General features: G+C 43.3%; 2 protein-coding genes across 2 annotated transcripts in view; one reads left to right on the top strand and one right to left on the bottom strand.

The window, feature by feature from the left end:
- The window catches only part of POU2F1 (POU class 2 homeobox 1), a 261573-nt gene extending 245251 nt beyond the window's left edge, over positions 1 to 16322 (bottom strand). Inside the window, exon 1 of the mRNA XM_049881124.1 lies at positions 16269 to 16322. The gene's annotated coding sequence lies outside the window, so the exon portion shown is untranslated. The remainder of the gene's footprint in view (positions 1 to 16268) is intronic.
- On the top strand, positions 13583 to 16163 carry LOC126071536 (translation initiation factor IF-2-like). The gene is made up of 2 exons (XM_049875721.1): positions 13583 to 13600; positions 15075 to 16163. Exons 1-2 carry the CDS (start codon positions 13583 to 13585, stop codon positions 16161 to 16163), a joined length of 1107 nt encoding a protein of 368 aa, XP_049731678.1.
- Positions 16323 to 17503: the final 1181 nt, after the last annotated feature.

The following is a 17503-nucleotide window of genomic DNA, read 5'->3' as shown; positions in this document are numbered from 1 at the left end:
GCCGAAGAATTCAGCAGCCTCGATTTAAGGTGGGGGACAAAAATCTACAACTTTGCCAATTAAAAGTAGCAAACTCAGTTGGAAACTAACTTCTTGTTTGTTAGTATGAGGTTTGGGAGACCCAGAAATTTAACAGGGAGGTCTGAGATAAGCTCCCCACCCATCCCTAGATGACTGGGAAACTATGCATGTGCAGGGGAGACTTATGACACAGCCCAGCAAATGTGAAAGCCAAGGGAGACTTGAGAACTGGCTACAAAATGGAATGTGTTCCCCAACACACGCCCAGACTGATCAGGACAGGTTAGAAGCCTTATGGGCTCAAGGTGGTTTATGCACAACCTCTGCCCAAATCACTGGCTGATCACTAAATCATAAAGCCTGAACAGAGACATCAGCAGCTGCACACTTCCAATTAGACAGATTCCACAGTTTAAGTCCAGGTAAGCTGTTAAAATAAAACCAACGCTCTCATCAAAATAAAACACAAACCTGAGTTGCTACAATATATTATCTAAACGTCTGGGTTTCAATAAAAAACTATGAGACGTGCAAAGAAACAGGAAAGCGTGGCCCGTGCTCAGAAGAGAAAGCAGCAGAAAAAAAAGAAAGAAAAAAATCTACTCTGAATGGATTCAGATGTCATATTTAACATACAAGGACTTTAAAGTGGCTATATTATAAATCTGCTCAAGGAACTAAAGGAAACTGCTAAGAGATTTAAAAGAAAATATGGTGACAAAGACTCAACAAACAGGAGTCTCAATAGAGAAACAGAAGCTACAAAAAAGAATTAAATGAAAATTCTACAGCTGAAAAGCACAGTGACCAAAATGAAAAATTCACAGATGGGCTCAACAAGAGATCCGAGATAGCCGAGGAAAGAACCAGTGACCCTGCCTACAGAGCAACAGAAATTAACCAGTCTGAAGAACAGAGAAGGAAAAAATTCTGAAGAGCCTCACAGACCTGTGGGACAATGTCAAGTATCCCAATAAAAAGTAATGGGAGTCCCAAAAGGAGAGGATAGAGAGAAAAATGCAGAAAAAAATTTTCAAAAAATACTCACTGAAAACTTCAGAATGTCTGAAGAAAAATACTAATCATACAGATTCGGAAGCCTTTACAAAACTCCAGCTAAGACAAACACAAACAGAACCACACCTAGACCCGTCCCAGTCATATTGCTGAAAACCAAAGACAAGGACTAACTCATTACATACAGGAGAACAATACCACTAAACGGTTAATTTCTCATCAGAAACAATGATCATTGTCATGTTTCCTGAACTTAAAGCTATGCCCCTGGTTTAAATAACAGCTCAGTGGGAGAAAGGGTAGGAAATCCACAGTATTTGTGTGTATATCTATTTTAAGTCACAACCCATTTGAGAAACATTTACTATTTTACAACAAAAGAGTTAATAATACTAAGTCCTTATTCCCTATAGGGTCCCCGTGGCTCGCCAGCAACAGGTTTGGTTTTTGGTTTAATTCCCTATCTAGCCAAATGAGTCACTAAAAAATATAAGTGATGCCCCAAATGAAAATCATCTGCATGGTAATATCTGCAATTAGACTCAGCTTAAAATACAGTTCTTAACAGAAATCCAAATCGTTCAGGGTTTATAGGTTCCCAGCGGTTAAGAGCTACGGCTGCTAACCAATAGGTCGGCAGTTTCGACCCACCAGTGGCTCCTTGGAAACCCGGCGGGGCAGTTCTACTCTGTCCTATGTGGTCGCTGTGAGGCAGAACTGACTCGACGGCACTGGGTCGGATGATCAGCAATCTGTACACAAACAGCTTCAGAAGACTGCTATCGTCAGCATCTGGAGTCGCCTGAAAGCTGAGTTAACATCAGATCTGGTAATCAACTGTCCACCTCTCCAGACTGCAAGAGAGAGCTCGGGATGCATGACTGATTCTAGGCCGCACGTCTGAACCTATGAACTGTACGAGGGCGCTGAGGATCAACCCAGAATAGTTGTTAAACCTGTAGATTCTGCAGCAGAAATTCTGTAAACCCCCAAATCTACTTGATATATTCTTCATCATTCAACTGGTTTGAAGCAGAAGTTAATGGTTAACATGATACAATTCTTAATTTCCTACTGCCATGCCAAAATAAGTTACAGAGCCTCGGCATGCCACTTAATCTCTTTAAGCCTCAGTTTTCTCACCTGAAAGACGGAGATGACAACAGTATGTACCTCACAAGGTCACTGTGAGGATTAAAATAAAAACTCATGTGAAACATTTAGGATGGTAACTGGCACAAACCCTTGCTAAATGGTAACTATCACTGTTGTTACTAGAAACCAACAAATTTGTCATAAGATATAGAATCTCTTCCACAAAGTTTGTGTATTCGGCCACTAGAAAGTTCAAGAATCATGAAAATAGCCTCATAATTTGACAATCATCTTCAAACCGTCTGCTCTTAAATCTCTCTTCCTGAACCAGCCATGCGAAGCCTGAGTGCCTCAAAGTGCTGTGTTTTCAGCAGGCTCAGGAACTGTGTATATATCATTCCCTCTGCTTACAACATTTTCAACCCCACTTCCAATTCCCAGTTTGGACTGATTAACTCCTACTCCTCCTTCATGTCTCAGCTTAAGCATCACCTTTCCAGGGAGCCCTTCCCAAATCCTCCTGTCCAGATTAGGGAGCCCTGTCTTGTGCCTCCAGAGTACTCTGAACCTCCCATATCTTACTTTCAGTGAACTATGAACCGTGTTCACAGCTCCTCAACACAGACGATAAGCTTTGGGAGGGCAGCAAGGGTATCGGTCTTATTCACTACTCTATTTCCAGTGCTAGATACATGACAAGGAGTAAAGTAAGCTCTATAAATATTGGCTGAATTAAACAAACGCAGATGGGACAGTCAGGTGGGTTGATTATTACCAAGTTCATATTCACACTGAGAACTATTACTGCTCCTGATAAGCTTACTGCCCTTGTTCATTCATATTCTAACAGGATGCTTCAAGTCTAAAACCAACCTTTCTGGACTACTTATCTAATATGATTTAGCATCCTTGCTGAGATAGGATCAAGCCTATCATGCTCTATGTTCTTAGCATGTCTATTGAAATGGTAATCAGATAAAAGCCAAGCTGTTCAAAGTGTGTGCTTGTTAACTGAACTTCTACAAAAAATACTGTTTAAGAATTCCACTTCAAAAATCAAACAAAATATACATACACACACACATATGAAAACAACCATCTAGTTCAATCCACTAATTTAATCAATGAGAATCCTATGGGTCAAAAGGCTGAGTGATTTGTTCAGGACCATAAAGCTAGATAGTGGTAGAACCAGAATAGGGAACTAGCTCTCTTTGTTCTGTGTTTCCTTTATGGAGCCTTTCTGGTGCATTAACTGAGACTCACTGATCAAGGTATTCTAGGCAGTTAAGTAATCTTAAAAAGCAACAAGTAATCATTTAAAGCAACCAAACCACCTGTAGAGCTTTTTAAGCCTACGGGTGGCCAGATCAGGGCTTCAATAGATGTGTTAGAACCCCTGCGGAGAATTTGCATTTCTAACAAGTTCCCATAAGATGCTAATGCTCTTGGTTAGGGACCAATTCTGACAGCCACTAGTAGAGCAGTGGTTCTCAAAATTTATTATACGTACGAATCACCTGAGGATCTTCTTAAAATGTAGATTCTGATTCAGTATATCTGGGGTGGAAATGCAAATTCTCGGCAGGGGTTCAAACTGGAATGAACCTGTTCAAGGCCCGGGGCCAGATCTCACTGTAGGAGAAACTCAAAAGGTAAAGGCTAGGCCTTTGCCTGCTGAAAAAGTTCCAGGGGTGATTCTTACCCCAGCAAAGTTTGCGAACCACTAATTTAATAAATCATGCATTATTTATTAAATGCCTTCTCTGTTTCTAACAGCATGTTCCTGCTCTCAGAGCTCTTAGGGGGAGACAAGACGTACTTACATGAATCAGAGAAGAAAATAAGACTGTGTGTAATCAAGTGCTGAATTAGCTACACGAACACAAATTAAGTGCTGAATTCAGAGAAGCAGGACAGGAGGTGAGACTTGAGAAATGCAACACTTGTGGAGGAAGAATAATGGAGAGTTCCCCTGTGATAAATAAGGACAGCCATTTTCAAACTGTGCCCAGCAGACATCCTAAAACACCCAAACCAATCCACTGCCATTGAGTTGATTGTAACTCATAGCGACCCTACAGGACAGAGTAGAACTGCCCCATAGAGTTTCCAAGGAGCGCCTGGCAGATTCAAACTGCCGACCTTTTGGTTAGCAGCCACAGCACTTAACCGCTACGCCACCAGGGTTAGGATCCTTTGAAAATGCATCCCTGCCCGGACTCATGATTCCAATCACAATAGTTCCCCTTTTACCTTTTATACATTAAGCTTCTGCCCAAAACTCATTGAAGGAGGAACTTCGGGGACTTTTTAACATTTGAAAAGGCTCTTGCTTTACAAATGCAAAACATAAACAAATAAAATCACCGGTAAAACAACTTGCCTCAAAGTCACAAAGCTAATTAGGGATCCGAAATCTAGGTCTCTCAACTCCCAGGTCCCCTTTCACTATACCATGCATACATCATGGCGTTCCAAGTGAGGGGGGCAGTGGGAGCTGCTCTCAACGAGCACCACAAATACTGGCCTGATGAAAACTGTGACTTTACTTTCAGGTCATGTGTCTCATACTGGGATGGGACTCTGGGCTGGTGGGCAGGGAGAAAGACTCATGCAAGCCTCAGAGATAAAGACAGTCACCTTCCCAGATCAGCTCTTCCCTCAACTTAAAAGTTTTAGGGGAACTTTAAAAAAAAAATAAAACCCAGTAAAAGAAATGCACGTTTATGGCGGAGCCATAGGGGACTTCCTTGGTGGAAACACTGAGTCAGACTGTCTAAGGAAGTAGTAGGAGATAAGAACGCACAGACAAGATGGAGGCTAGGTTTTAGAATGCCTTGAAATCAAGGACAAGTTTAGATTTGACACAATACAACACCTCCACCGTAATATTATTTTAGGAAGACTATTATGAGGGTACACTCCCTCTCCCCAAGTGCTGAGTGTATGGCACACAGACAACCTGCAGTAATGTCCTCCACAGAGTCAATCAGCTGCTAAAGGTTCTCCCTCTCTACAGCAGCACAAGCAATAAAACTGCTGATTTGACTCTTGCGTTCATGTAAGAAAAACTGTCACAGTACTCTAAAAATGCTTCTGCTATCAATTTAAATTCCCCACAGCACCCCTCTAACACCGGTATTATCACCATCTTACTGTTGAAGGAAACAACCATAGAAGTCAGCAACGAAGCCAAAATGAGATGTCTAGAATTTACAATGTTCAGGCTCAATCAATGCTCAGTCCACACACATCGTAGGATGAGCACAAATCTCAATTCTAGCATCTGTATGTTTATTACACTTTAATTCAGTAAAATTTTTCCAATCTTCGCAGAGAATTTATAACCTAAAATTTAGGATCCACCCAGATATGTTTCAAACGACATGTCTAAAATTGAATTCATGACCTTATTCCCCAAGTGGATCCCTCTTCCAATGTCCCTACTTCTGTTCTTGGCCCTGCTCTTCCCCAGATAACCCAAGTTGAGAGCCTTCATATCACCTTCTGACTCCAATGAGTTGCTTAACACTTTAAATTCACAGCTTTGATCATGGCATTTTTCAGAAGAACATGTCTCCCTTGTTGCTGTTAGCTGCCATCTAGTCGATTTCACCTCACAGCAAGAACCCCACTTGGTACAGAGTAGAGTTGCTCCATAGGGTTCTCTTTGCTGTGACCTTTCAGAAGCAGATTTCCATGCCTGTCTTCCAAGGACCCTCTGGATGGGGTCAAACTGCCAACCTTGTCGTAGCTGAGCGCTGAACTGTTTGTGCCGCCCAAGTACAATGATTCCCTAAACCTGTTGCCATCGAGTTGATTCTGGTTCATAGCGACCCTACAGGACAGAGTAAAATTGCCCCAGAGGGTTTGCAAGGCTGTAATAGTTACGGAAGCAGACTGTCACATCTTTCTCCCATGGAGCAGCTGGGGGGTTTTCAACTGCCAGCCACAAGGGCTCCTTCAATAACTCCCTACTGCCTAGTAAATGGAATCCAAACTCCTACACTAATGCAGGGTACTCAGAGCTCTTGACAACTGAGCCCAACCTACCTTCCACCACTCCCTATTACACAGCCTAAGTGACAGCTAACTCAGGCACGAATTAGGCAAGTGTCTGCAGTGTCCCCTCCTCTACTTACTCATGCATTCGGAAGGGACATGTGAGTTATATATATACCTTGTCTATTAGCATATATGGAAACCCCGGTGGCATAGTAAAGTGCTACAGCTGCTAACCAAAAGGTTGGCAGTTCGAATCCACCAGGCAGTTCTCGGAAACTCTATGGGGCAGTTCTACTCCGTCCTCTAGGAGTCAGAATCGACTCAATTGCAAAGGGTTTGGTTTTTGGTTTATTAGCATATATAGCATAATATCAATCACTGTGTCCTGCACAATAGACAATTAAAAAAAACTCACTTGATACATAAATTAAAACCTTTTGTGCTAGATAAATATTAATATTCCCAGTATTTTTTTGGATGTTGCTGTGATAGTATTATATTATTACCCACGTTAGCATTCTATTAAACGTAGGCTAGATTGCATCCACATCTATGCCAAACATATTTTAAAGTTATAAATATTGTTTACAAAACTCAGGACATAACTCTGTATGTAAATGTGATACAGCTAAAAAGTAACTTGAGAGGGTCCCTGACAGAGCAGTAGAAAGATGCAGAACAAAATTCAAATTCACAAAAAAGACCAGACTTATTGGTCTGACAGAGGTGGGAGGAGCCCCCCAGACTACAGCCAGAACGCCCTGCTAACTCAGAACTGAAGCCACTCCTAAAAAGTCCACCTTTCACTAAAGACTACACAGGCCTATAAAACAAACAGTAACACACGAGGAATATGCTTCTTAGTTCAATCAAGTATATTAAGTCCAAATGGGCAACACCTGCCCAAAAGCAAAGACAAGGCCTGAAGGGATAGGAAACCTGCATGAATGGACACTGAGAACCCAGGCAGAAGGGGAAAGGGGGTGAGTGCTGACACACTGCAGGGATTGCAACCAATGTCACAAAACAATATGCATATACATTTTGAGAAACTAATTTTCACTATAAACTTTCACCTAAAATACAATAAAATTAAAAAAAAAATCATGCCTCCTTCAGGGAAATATAAAAAAAGAAAAGAAAAAGTAACTTGATTGAATTCATTGTAATAGTCGACTTATTCAAGTTCTCTGGCTTTTGTGCATCATCTGGGACAGGCGTTCCCCATGGTTGTTTACCAGGAGGTGCACAAGCGTACCCCTGTGTCTGTATCATGGCAAAGAGCACTACTGGCCCTCCTGGCTGGAGCTGCTGGATCAGCAGACATGGATGTACAAGACCGTTCCCTCAAAATCAATCAGAGACCTGTTACCTATTAACATAATCCTTCCTTGCCCAGTAACTGCTCATGTTGAATTCAGCTGCATATTGGGTGAATGTAGCAAGGGTCAGACTCAACAGCCCACCCCCACCTCTTGTCGATTAGTAAGAAATGGTATACTCCCAAGAGACCTGCCAAGATGAGGAGTTTAATTACATGACAGGGGACCATAAGAGAGAGATGTTAAGAAAGGTACTGAAGTGGTAGGGGCCTCATAGCTTAAACAACCTTGAACGTGGGCACCCTCATGAGGCACTGGAGCTGGTGTCAATCTCATTCAGTGCCCTGCCAGGTCCCTTCCACTGCAGTGCTCGCTTTTTCTGCTGTCCTGTCCACTTGGCATCTATGGGTCTTTGCTTTGGACAACTGGTGCCGCTGTTCTGTTGATGCCCTAAGCACGTGCTTACCTTACTTATTGGGTAATTCGTCCCTGGCTAACCTAAATGTCTTGTTATTCCCCAAACATACTCACTACTTAATAATAAGAACATGATCTTGGAAAAGTCACTTAATCTGAGCTTTGGTTTACTTAACTATAAAATGGGTATAATAATACTTGCCTAAAAAGACAAATTGAGGTAATAAAAGCGAGAGTGCTGCTATAAATTATAAGATACTATAAAAATACAGACATTATCATTATGTCATGGTTATAGCAATTTTACTTTATTTATACCTGCAAAGCTCCACAAAGGATATGAGGTAGACCACACAAAATAAAATATAACAAGAGCTTAAAATGGAAGCAATAAAAAAAAAAAACACAAAGCAAAAGCTAAGGACATAAAATGGAACCGGGAATGAGGCTAAAAATGCATACCATAATCGCCTGTGCTTACCTTCCATTTGGTCTAAACATGGTAGTATGATTTGAAAAAGAAACTTAGCCGATTAGACAACTCAGTGTTCAGAAGATTAAAAGCAAGCCCTTGGTAAGAAATAATAGTTCCTACTGTAAAAACCAGGCAAGAAGTTCTCCCAAAGCCCCTTATTCTGTGTGATGTAACTGGACAGCATTTTCAGTATCTTTATCTTGGATATTGACTTCATCACATTATTACAAGACTGAAAGCTTCTTGAGGTCAGGAAATTGGCTTATGCTTGTATCTCTAGCACCACTTAGGAAAGTGTCTTACTTAGAGCAATTATTCAATACTCCAATTTCTATACACTGATTTCTATGGATACTATCTCTCCCTTTCGACTTCCAGCTATCTTGCATACCACCATGTTACTCCTAAACATCATTCCTTAGTTCAAAAACCTCCCAAAGCTTCCCTGCCATAGTACCAATGCCTCATCCTTTACCTATACAGCACAATCTTGAGCACAGCATTCCCTGCAATGTCCTTCCTTGCCTTCCTATTCTACTAAATTCTTTTAGCCCTTTAAAGTCCAGCTTATGTCTCACTTCTACTTAAAGCCTCTCTGACGAGCAGCAATGTGTTAGGAGAGCTATGGGCCGGGAGGGAGACACAGGCTAGAAGGCAGGGATTCGAACCTGTTCAAACCAATTCAGTCGCAGCCAACACAGTGAAACCAGAATTGACCCCAATTTTTAAAATTTTGGTTATCTGGAACTATAACTGAAACAGGAAAAATTACAGGTCTAAGCCCTGGAACAGGAGACTCAGAAGAGGCATAGCGAGGCCCTTCAGGAGCCTGATGCATGAGGCTGGATTACTGACAGGTCTGAGGAGAGCAACACACACTCATTGTGGTGCGGTCAGCCGCCATCTTTGAGCAGGGCACCACTGCTTCTGAGTCTGCGCAAAATCCAAAGAGCAAGAGATCTGGTGGCTATGCAGTGTGTATGCCGCCCTTGTTTTCTAAGAGGGAGATGAAGTTTCTAGCAGGGCTTTCACGTGTAATTTTTCCCGTTCTGGTTATGGTTCCAGTTTACCCAAATTTTAAAAATTCTGGTCTGTTCCAGTGTTGCTTCCTCAGCCATGACTGAACCGGGACGAACAGGTTCAAAGCCCTGCTGGAAAATCAGAGCCTTGTGTTCTCACTGGAGATCCCCTTACTGTGGGCAAGTTACTAAACCACTGTGAGAGTATTTCCTCATCTGTAAAGGCTTTAGGATAGATTGTATCTAAATTACCTTCCAGCTATAGGATTCTAGGATGTTTTGATTCTTTCAAACTTTGACACACCCTGATCTCTGTACTCTGATCTCATTATGTTGTATATTTTAATATGTAATTATATACATTGTTTCTTAAAAAACTTTCCCTGCTTAAACATGCCAACTCCTCCACAGCAGAGACCCAATCTTAGATTCCCTTACTATTCCCAAAAACCACTGTCAGGTACATAGCAAACATGTTTAAAACCTAGGAAATTTTTAAGATAAATGTTTTTCAAAGTTGATAATATACTTGCTGCAGTACGTATCACCAAAGCCAAAAAAAAAAACTTTTCTTTTTCATTTAACAGATCATTAAATATGTTTACTAAAACAGTACCTAAGTCACTCTTCTCTATAAAAGCACATTTTTTCTATACATTACAAAGCCAGTCAGTACAACTCCATTACTTCAGGTGACCACATTAAAGCACAAATAAGTCTCTTAAGACACGGGCATGCATAATACTCATTTCCCAGCCATTCTAGAATCTTCTACTTATATCTTCTATAGAAAAAAAAAAAAACTCACTAGTCAAAAGCAAAACCTAGCATAGTTTTTATTATTTTACTGATTAATTTCATATACAATAGCTATGCTTCCAACACAAAAACCAACAAAGTTACACAGATATTATGAAATAAATCATGTGACATTAAATTGTATTTGCTATGACTTGCAGTATTGCAGGTTAAGTATAGCTAATACCAACATTCATATTGAGCTTTCAGTTTTGTGCTTTTCATAGTCCTTTTATTTTTAATTAATGTAATGTATCCTCTTCTGGATGACCATTCATTTTCCTGGGCAGAACTTTAAAAGGGAAGCCAATAAATGTCAGTTTACTTATTTTTTGCTCATCCCTACTCCTATCAGCAAAATTTAGCCAACACTGAAAACCTGAAAGTTTGCTTAACTGGAAAACAAACTAACAAAAAAATTAAAAAAAAAAATAGGGGTCCATCCGTCATTAAGTATACAAAGATACTCTATCAATGCTCAATAAATTAACAACCTTAACACTGAGAACCCTATAAACCACATGCATTATATGTAAAGACCTTTTTCAAATCAGGTTCTAAAACTCAAGACCATTCTCAGATTCCAAATTCTAAGCATACTGTAAGCAGATCAGTGAGGGGACGGTTCCCCTGGTGCTATTTTTGTTGTCACTATTACTGCTGAAAGAGTTTATAAGAGCTCATTGCCAATTTAGAATATAGAAATAGTTCAGCAAAAAGTAAAGTTATTTCTAAGAAAAAACTATGAAACTACAAAGGTATTATTCAATTACTTTTATTCACAAAATGCCAATAATGTACAAAAACATTCAGCAAAAGATGGATAAGGAAATTGTTAATCTATATAAACCCTAATTATTACCTCTTTCGACCTTGATTCTACTTGAAAAGATATTTCTCTTATTTAAGCAACATAATAAAGATATTAAGCATAATCTTGGCCCAAAGAGTTTCCCAAAAAAGATAAGGAAATAATTTATTCAGGAGGGATAATGAACCAAATCCGTAACTTTGAACTCCAATGCCTAACATCAGATTTCCTGAAGAAATAAATAATAAATATGTTTGCACAAGCACTCAGCATTAGAGGAGACCTCAAAAACAAGGACACAGATTACCAAAGAGGGCCATGTTTTGTCTGTGACTTATTATGTTCTCTAAATAATTATTTCAACAGTTCTAAATGCAATCATTTCCATTAGAAAAAATATGTCCCTGCTTAAAATTAGGCTTCACAGTAAATGTATCCATTACTCTTTACTAATCACAAAAACTATGTAATTAAACCAAATACTATTGTATAAAAGCAAATTAAAGACAATCAGACATCAATATTTTTAAACAAAATTAATGGTGCTTGAAAGAAGACTGATGTGCAATGTATTCAACATTAAAAATTAGATAAAATAAAGTAACAATGTGGCAGTCACCATTATGGTCTTCCAAGTACAAAGGAAAAGATACTCAGGAGAGTGACCAATTTAAAAAACACAACTAAATTCAAGATCAAGCAATAGATTCAATAAGCACTTCAAATACTTCATTTCTTAATGGAAAACACTTATGAAAGATAACATTCATATTTGCAATTCTGTCATTTTAGAACCGCTGTATTATGCTGCCTAAGACTCAAAAGGAGCTCTCTGGTGGCACAGTGCTTAAATGCTTGGCTGCTAACCGAAAGGTCGGTGGTCCAGACCCACCAGCCACTCTGTGGGAGAAAGATGTGGCAGTCTGCTTTCTTAAAGATTTACGGCCTTGGAAATCCTACGGGGCAGTTCTATATCCTACAGGGTTGCTGACAGTTGGAATCCACTCCACGGCAATGGGTTAATGGTTAAGATACTTAAGGCTGTATTAAACATAAAAACGCTGATAAGAGCAATTTAACATCCTGTACCCTAAATTCATTCCAAAATTCATTGGCCAGATGAATAACACAGATGAACAATTTCCTCAACCTAGGCAGCAATGAAACATTTTATTTCCTTCTGCTTTATACTACCTATTGATGCAGAGATTAGTAAATTTAAAAAGGCAGAATACTACACTATTTAAACTTGAATAATAGCCACTGGGTTTTTTTTTTTCCCCCCCTTGACTACTGGGATTTTTGACAATGAAAAAGTGACAAGAATTAGAAATTACTTTGGGGGCAGACGTTAAAAATAATTTTTACAGTAATGGCTTGGAAGCAGTACGGGCCTTTAGAAATTACAAACATTTGGTCGGCTGTCACATAAATTTTCAAGATCTTAAATTCAAAAGTACTATTATAAATTAACAGGTGGGGCAAGGTAAGAAGGAAGCGACAGTGGAATCTTGTGGCAAGCTGTCTGAGAGATGCCAAAGGAGACAGGCAGGCAGAAAACTCAACAGTAAATTAAAACACTCTCTTCAAGCCTGGCTCAAAAATAGGGCTAGGAATAAAGCACAGCCATCCTATCACATTCCCAGGACATTCTAACTGTCATTTTTAAGATAAACTACTCTAAAATATGATGAAAAATCACTAGAACAAAGTCTACTAATATGCCAAAAATTGTTAAGTGGAATCACTACCTGGCAGTGGAAAATTTTTGAAATCATTCATCAAACAAAATACACAAAATTGTTCAGACTGATTTAAGACAAATCCAAGAAGAATTCTTACTTTTTTAAACCTGTTTTCAATGCACATGCTTTCCTGTAAATATTCTACTTATTTTAAACACTATAACTGCACCTTCCTTCTCTTCAACTCCACTTTATTTATTGAAATAACCTTACTTGAGGTTGTTTCTAAGGCAAATGGTCTCTCCTTTAGCCTGGGTCCTGTTCAGATTAAGTAACATGGCTTCTTAGTGGAGTTTGGGGGATGACAAAGAACCTACCTAAAATAAGCACGCATAAGGATCACTTCTAGGATTACGTACAAAACCAAATTTATGAATTTTAGAAAATGAATTTCTACAATAGCACAAAAAGCTGAACAAAAGGCCAGTTAACAATACCCATCCTTTCTGTGTTACAAAAAATGTAACAGTGAAATTTTGTTTATAAAATGCAATGTACATTTTATCATCTTGGATAAAATATCTACAGCCTCCATAGTGGTTAAATTGCAGCTATAAAGGAAATTGTCCTGAGATAAATGGTTTCCCTCTGAGAAGGTTTCACTGTTACACTTCACCTCAGGACAATAAATCAAATTAACTGCACCTTCTCCTCTGTCCAATGACATCATCAGCTTGACCACATCTTGGAAATCCGGTGCAAAAACATATGCTATTTAAGGCATGAAACCATATTACTGCTTTCTGTCCATCTGACCTCATGCTTCAGGTCTCTCAAGCAGTTAGTCACCTGAACAGCCTCATGAAAACTACAGAATTTTTTTTCCTGCTGCATTCAAGGTCTGCCTGCTGGGGATGAACGAAGAATATATGGTAAGAACTGGTTGTTCGAAATTGGCTTGCTTTTAGTCAACCAAATCTAGAATGTTGTTAAAAAATAAGCTGAAGACTGATTTCCCACAAAATATGTAGCTAGAAACTGGCCATAAAGTGCCCTAGCACAATTTCAAAGGTTTAACACATCAGAGTTAAAACAACACTGTCACTCCCCTCCACCAGCACAGATGAACAATCACTAATGAAAAGCAACACCATTTTTTTAAAAAAACACACAACTATAGAAAATAGAAATGAAAAAAACACTCTACCCAGTAAAGGTCAAAAATCAAAATTACTGTTTCCTCTAAACAGCAAAAGTTAATCTGCCTAAGTCCAGATAAAACAAAATCAATTCTGACAACTTCAAGAGTGGCGGGTGTGCTGGGAGCGGAGTAAGTTCCAAGATCAAGGTAGACATAATGCTTTTGTTTATTCTTCTATTTTCACTCATTTAACCATGACACAAACACTTGAAGAAAACAACCCCATTTCTGGTTTCAGTAGCGCTACAATTAAAATAAGCAAGTCTATGATATTAAAGTCACGAAATTAACGTCAGCCCCATTTTAAACTGAAAAGAGACTGGAAAAGGGGCACAGCAAAAATTACAAAAGTATTGTTAACTGCAATTTCTAAAATACTTAGCTATTCCACAACTCTTAGAAAAAAGAAAAAAAAATGTATTGGTCTCACAAATACTGCAGACCTTTACAAAGCCTTAAAGTGTTTAACTTGGGGGAGGGGGGGCGGGAACCAGAGGGAAATTATCCGCAAAACAAAGTGATTTGTAGCAACCCAAATTATATTTCATAAGCCTCTGAAAATGAGAAAGAAGACAGATTTTTTTCCTTAGGCCCATATTACTGCAAACTGTAAGAAAGTCTTTGTGAGAACAAAACACCAGAGTTGACGCTTGGCTAGGAGCTGTTTTAATGTTGCTAGGGCCCCAGGAGGGCTTGTTTTGCCCGCGGAGGTGCGTATAGTGGTAGTTGGTGGGGGAGTGATTTGGCTTATTAGTAAATAAATCAAGCGGCAGAGAACATGAGGCCTAGGCAAGAAGAGCCAAGGCCTAGCTCTCCCCCTCTCTTCCCAGCACAGTCTGGGTTTGATCTCAGAGCCCTGTGGATTGCCAAGGAAAAAAAAAGAATCATATCGAACCACAAAAGCACATGGGGCGAATGTAAAATATAAACACGGCGTTGGGCTGTGAGTGGCTGTTATTAAAGGTCTAAATTACTAAACATGAGAGGCGGGGAAAGCCAGGCGGCCATTTCAATAATATAAACCTCCCCGAATTAGACATTATTCAAATGAGAGGTAAGGCTAAGCAGAGAGTAGAGAGGACCTAGCACCCAGCAAGAGAACACCACCAAATAATCAGCGAGAGGGATCCTCGTCCCTACCCACCAACTCCCAACAGCAGAGGGGAAATCAAGAATATTATCAACTTGTCAGGCCGCCCGTTCAGGGGCGGGGGCAACAGGGCAGCCCTTTACATCCGAGTTCTCCGGAGGCCTCTGGCCGCTTCTGGGGCCTCAAGGCCGAAGCCCCCGAGGGCCCCCGGCCCCCTCCCTCCCGGCCAGGCGGAGGGGCGGCGGCACGGGGAGGGGCGGGGGGGACAGGGAGACCAGATCCGGCACCCCTAACACAACTCACCGGCGAAACCACCGCCAAGGGGGCCAGGGGGCTTTTCCGGGACCCACGGGGACTGCTGACTGCACATGGGGCGGCCCGGAGGGCATCCTATTCCGCGAGGAACTTTCCCCCAGGGCTCTCTTCCAACCCAGTCCTCACCCCGGGGGCCGAATCTCCCCAGTCGCCGACCCAAAGCCACCTCGCCATGCCCACGACCCCTCACCCCTGCCCACCTAGAGCGCAGGCCCGGCTCAGGTCAGGCCGCCACACGGGGGACGAGTGGGGCGCGGCCGAGGTGTCCGGGGCCGTGACCCCCGGGCTCAGTCGCGCCTGGAGCCCGGCGCAGCGGCAGGGCGCGGGTGCCCGCGGGGCGCTCTCCCGGGCGCACCCCCGGCCGCCCCCCGCGGTGGGCGGCGCCCCCCCCGGCCCGGCCCGCTCCCGTGGGGGCACGCGTGCGGCTGTCCGGCCGCCGGGGTCCGCTCCGGCCCCGCCGCCTCCCGGGCATTGTGCTCGCCGCCACCTCCATCCCCCTCCACGCCCCCCCACCCCGCGCCCGGCCGGCCCGGTCGCCCGCCCGCGCCCCGCCGCGCCCCGCCGGCCCAGCAGCTATGAATATGTAAAACGTCTTTATTGTCCTCTCCCTCTGCCCCGGCCCCGCGGACCCGCCGCGGACCCGCTCGGGCACGGGGACCGCGGCGAGGAGGCGGCGGCAGCGGCGGCCGGGGAAGAGGAGGGCCGGTGCCGGCGGGCGGGCGGGCGGGCGGGCGGCGGGGTGGGCCGGGGCAGGAGGTGGGCGGTGGATCGCAGCCCCCTTTGCCCCTTGCCTTCCCCCTCCGCCTGGCGGCTCCGACCCTCTTTCCCCCTCCGCTCGGCGCCCGGCGGGGGCTCCGTGCTCCCCGGCCCCCCATCTCCCCACCGTTAATTATAATAATCCTGAGTACTAATAAATTATGCTAAGTCGCGGGGGGGGGCAGCGGGAGCCGGGGTTGAGTATGAATATGAATATGTAAAATGCTGTAATGATTACCTGCTGCTGCTGCCGCCGCGGCTGAACTCTCATCTTGACTCGCTGCTCCTCCGTCCGCCATTTTGAATATTTTAACCAAAATCGCCGGGTCGATAAACCCTCCCTCGCTCCCGCTCCCCTCCCCCTCCCGCCCTCCTTGCCTCCTCCCTCCTCTCCGCCCCCTCCCGCACCTTCCTCTCCCCGGGCGCGCGCCAGGGGGCGCGAGAGGCCGGCGCTGCTCGCCGCCCGCCCCCTTGGAAGAGCCCTACCCCCCTCGCGCGTTCTGCGCACGCGCCTCCGACCCGCAGTGGCTCTCCGCTAGCTGAAGCGCCCTCCATCTGCCGGTATCCCCTTTGCTATGTTTCTTCGTCTCGGTTCTGCACATGCGCGACTTTCTCCACGCGCCTGAAACGCAGTCAGCGCATGCGCTATTCCTCTTCGTTCCCTCAGGCTTATCGTGACTGTAAAGTGTAGTAGGATGAGCGCTGGTGTCTTCTTAGTCCTCTCGGCTCCCGCCTCCCCTCCACTCCCGAGTTTGCTCCGGCTTCCCACCGCTGCCAACAGTATGCCAAAAGAAGGCCAGGAGACACAGTGGCCAAGAGCGCGGAGACGCGCGAGGGTCCGTGGGCCGGTCACCGCCGGCGTGCCCACCGCTCCGCGCTTTTTTAACATTTTCCGCGCTGTGGGAACCTGTAGCGACAAAGGAGGGCCGCCCCCCTGCTAGGTAATTTCCGGGCCTGTGGGCAGGTAAGGGCGGAAGCGCCGGCCGAGGAGAGGCGCGCTGCAGGCACCTGCTGAGCCACGCGCTGGCGTCCCGCTTTAAATTTGAATCCAAATTAATCCCCGCCCCTCAACTCTGCGACAGCTCGAGACCGGGTCCCGGGTAACGAGAGGGGGAGTGTCTGCGGTTGTTTTTAATTAGCCCCAAATCTCTTCTGCTCTATTTGTTTCTAACACCCGGCAGGCTTTCTCTGGTGCTGGGCGTCTTATTAAGTCGCTAATTTCCGCCTCAACTCGTCCCTTTTGCTTTCATGCCTTTGGAACGCCGCTCACCGATGGACACAAACAGCAGACCCCCAAGTCTACGGACAGGCTTTCTCCCTTTTCGACTTAGGAACACCTGTTTAAAACGTAGCAGCAAACTGGAAACTGATGACCTAGTAAATCAAAGTGTGGAAATTAGCAGTAGCTGAACCGTGAATTTTACTTTGCCGTGTTTCTTAGGGTAAATATGATAGTGGGGAGAGGTTTTCAGT

Source organism: Elephas maximus, chromosome 3 (genome assembly GCF_024166365.1).
Source record: "Elephas maximus indicus isolate mEleMax1 chromosome 3, mEleMax1 primary haplotype, whole genome shotgun sequence".
Lineage (NCBI taxonomy): Eukaryota > Metazoa > Chordata > Mammalia > Proboscidea > Elephantidae > Elephas > Elephas maximus.
The sequence above is the reverse complement of the archived record's forward strand: the minus strand, read 5'-3'. Positions and strand labels throughout refer to the sequence as shown.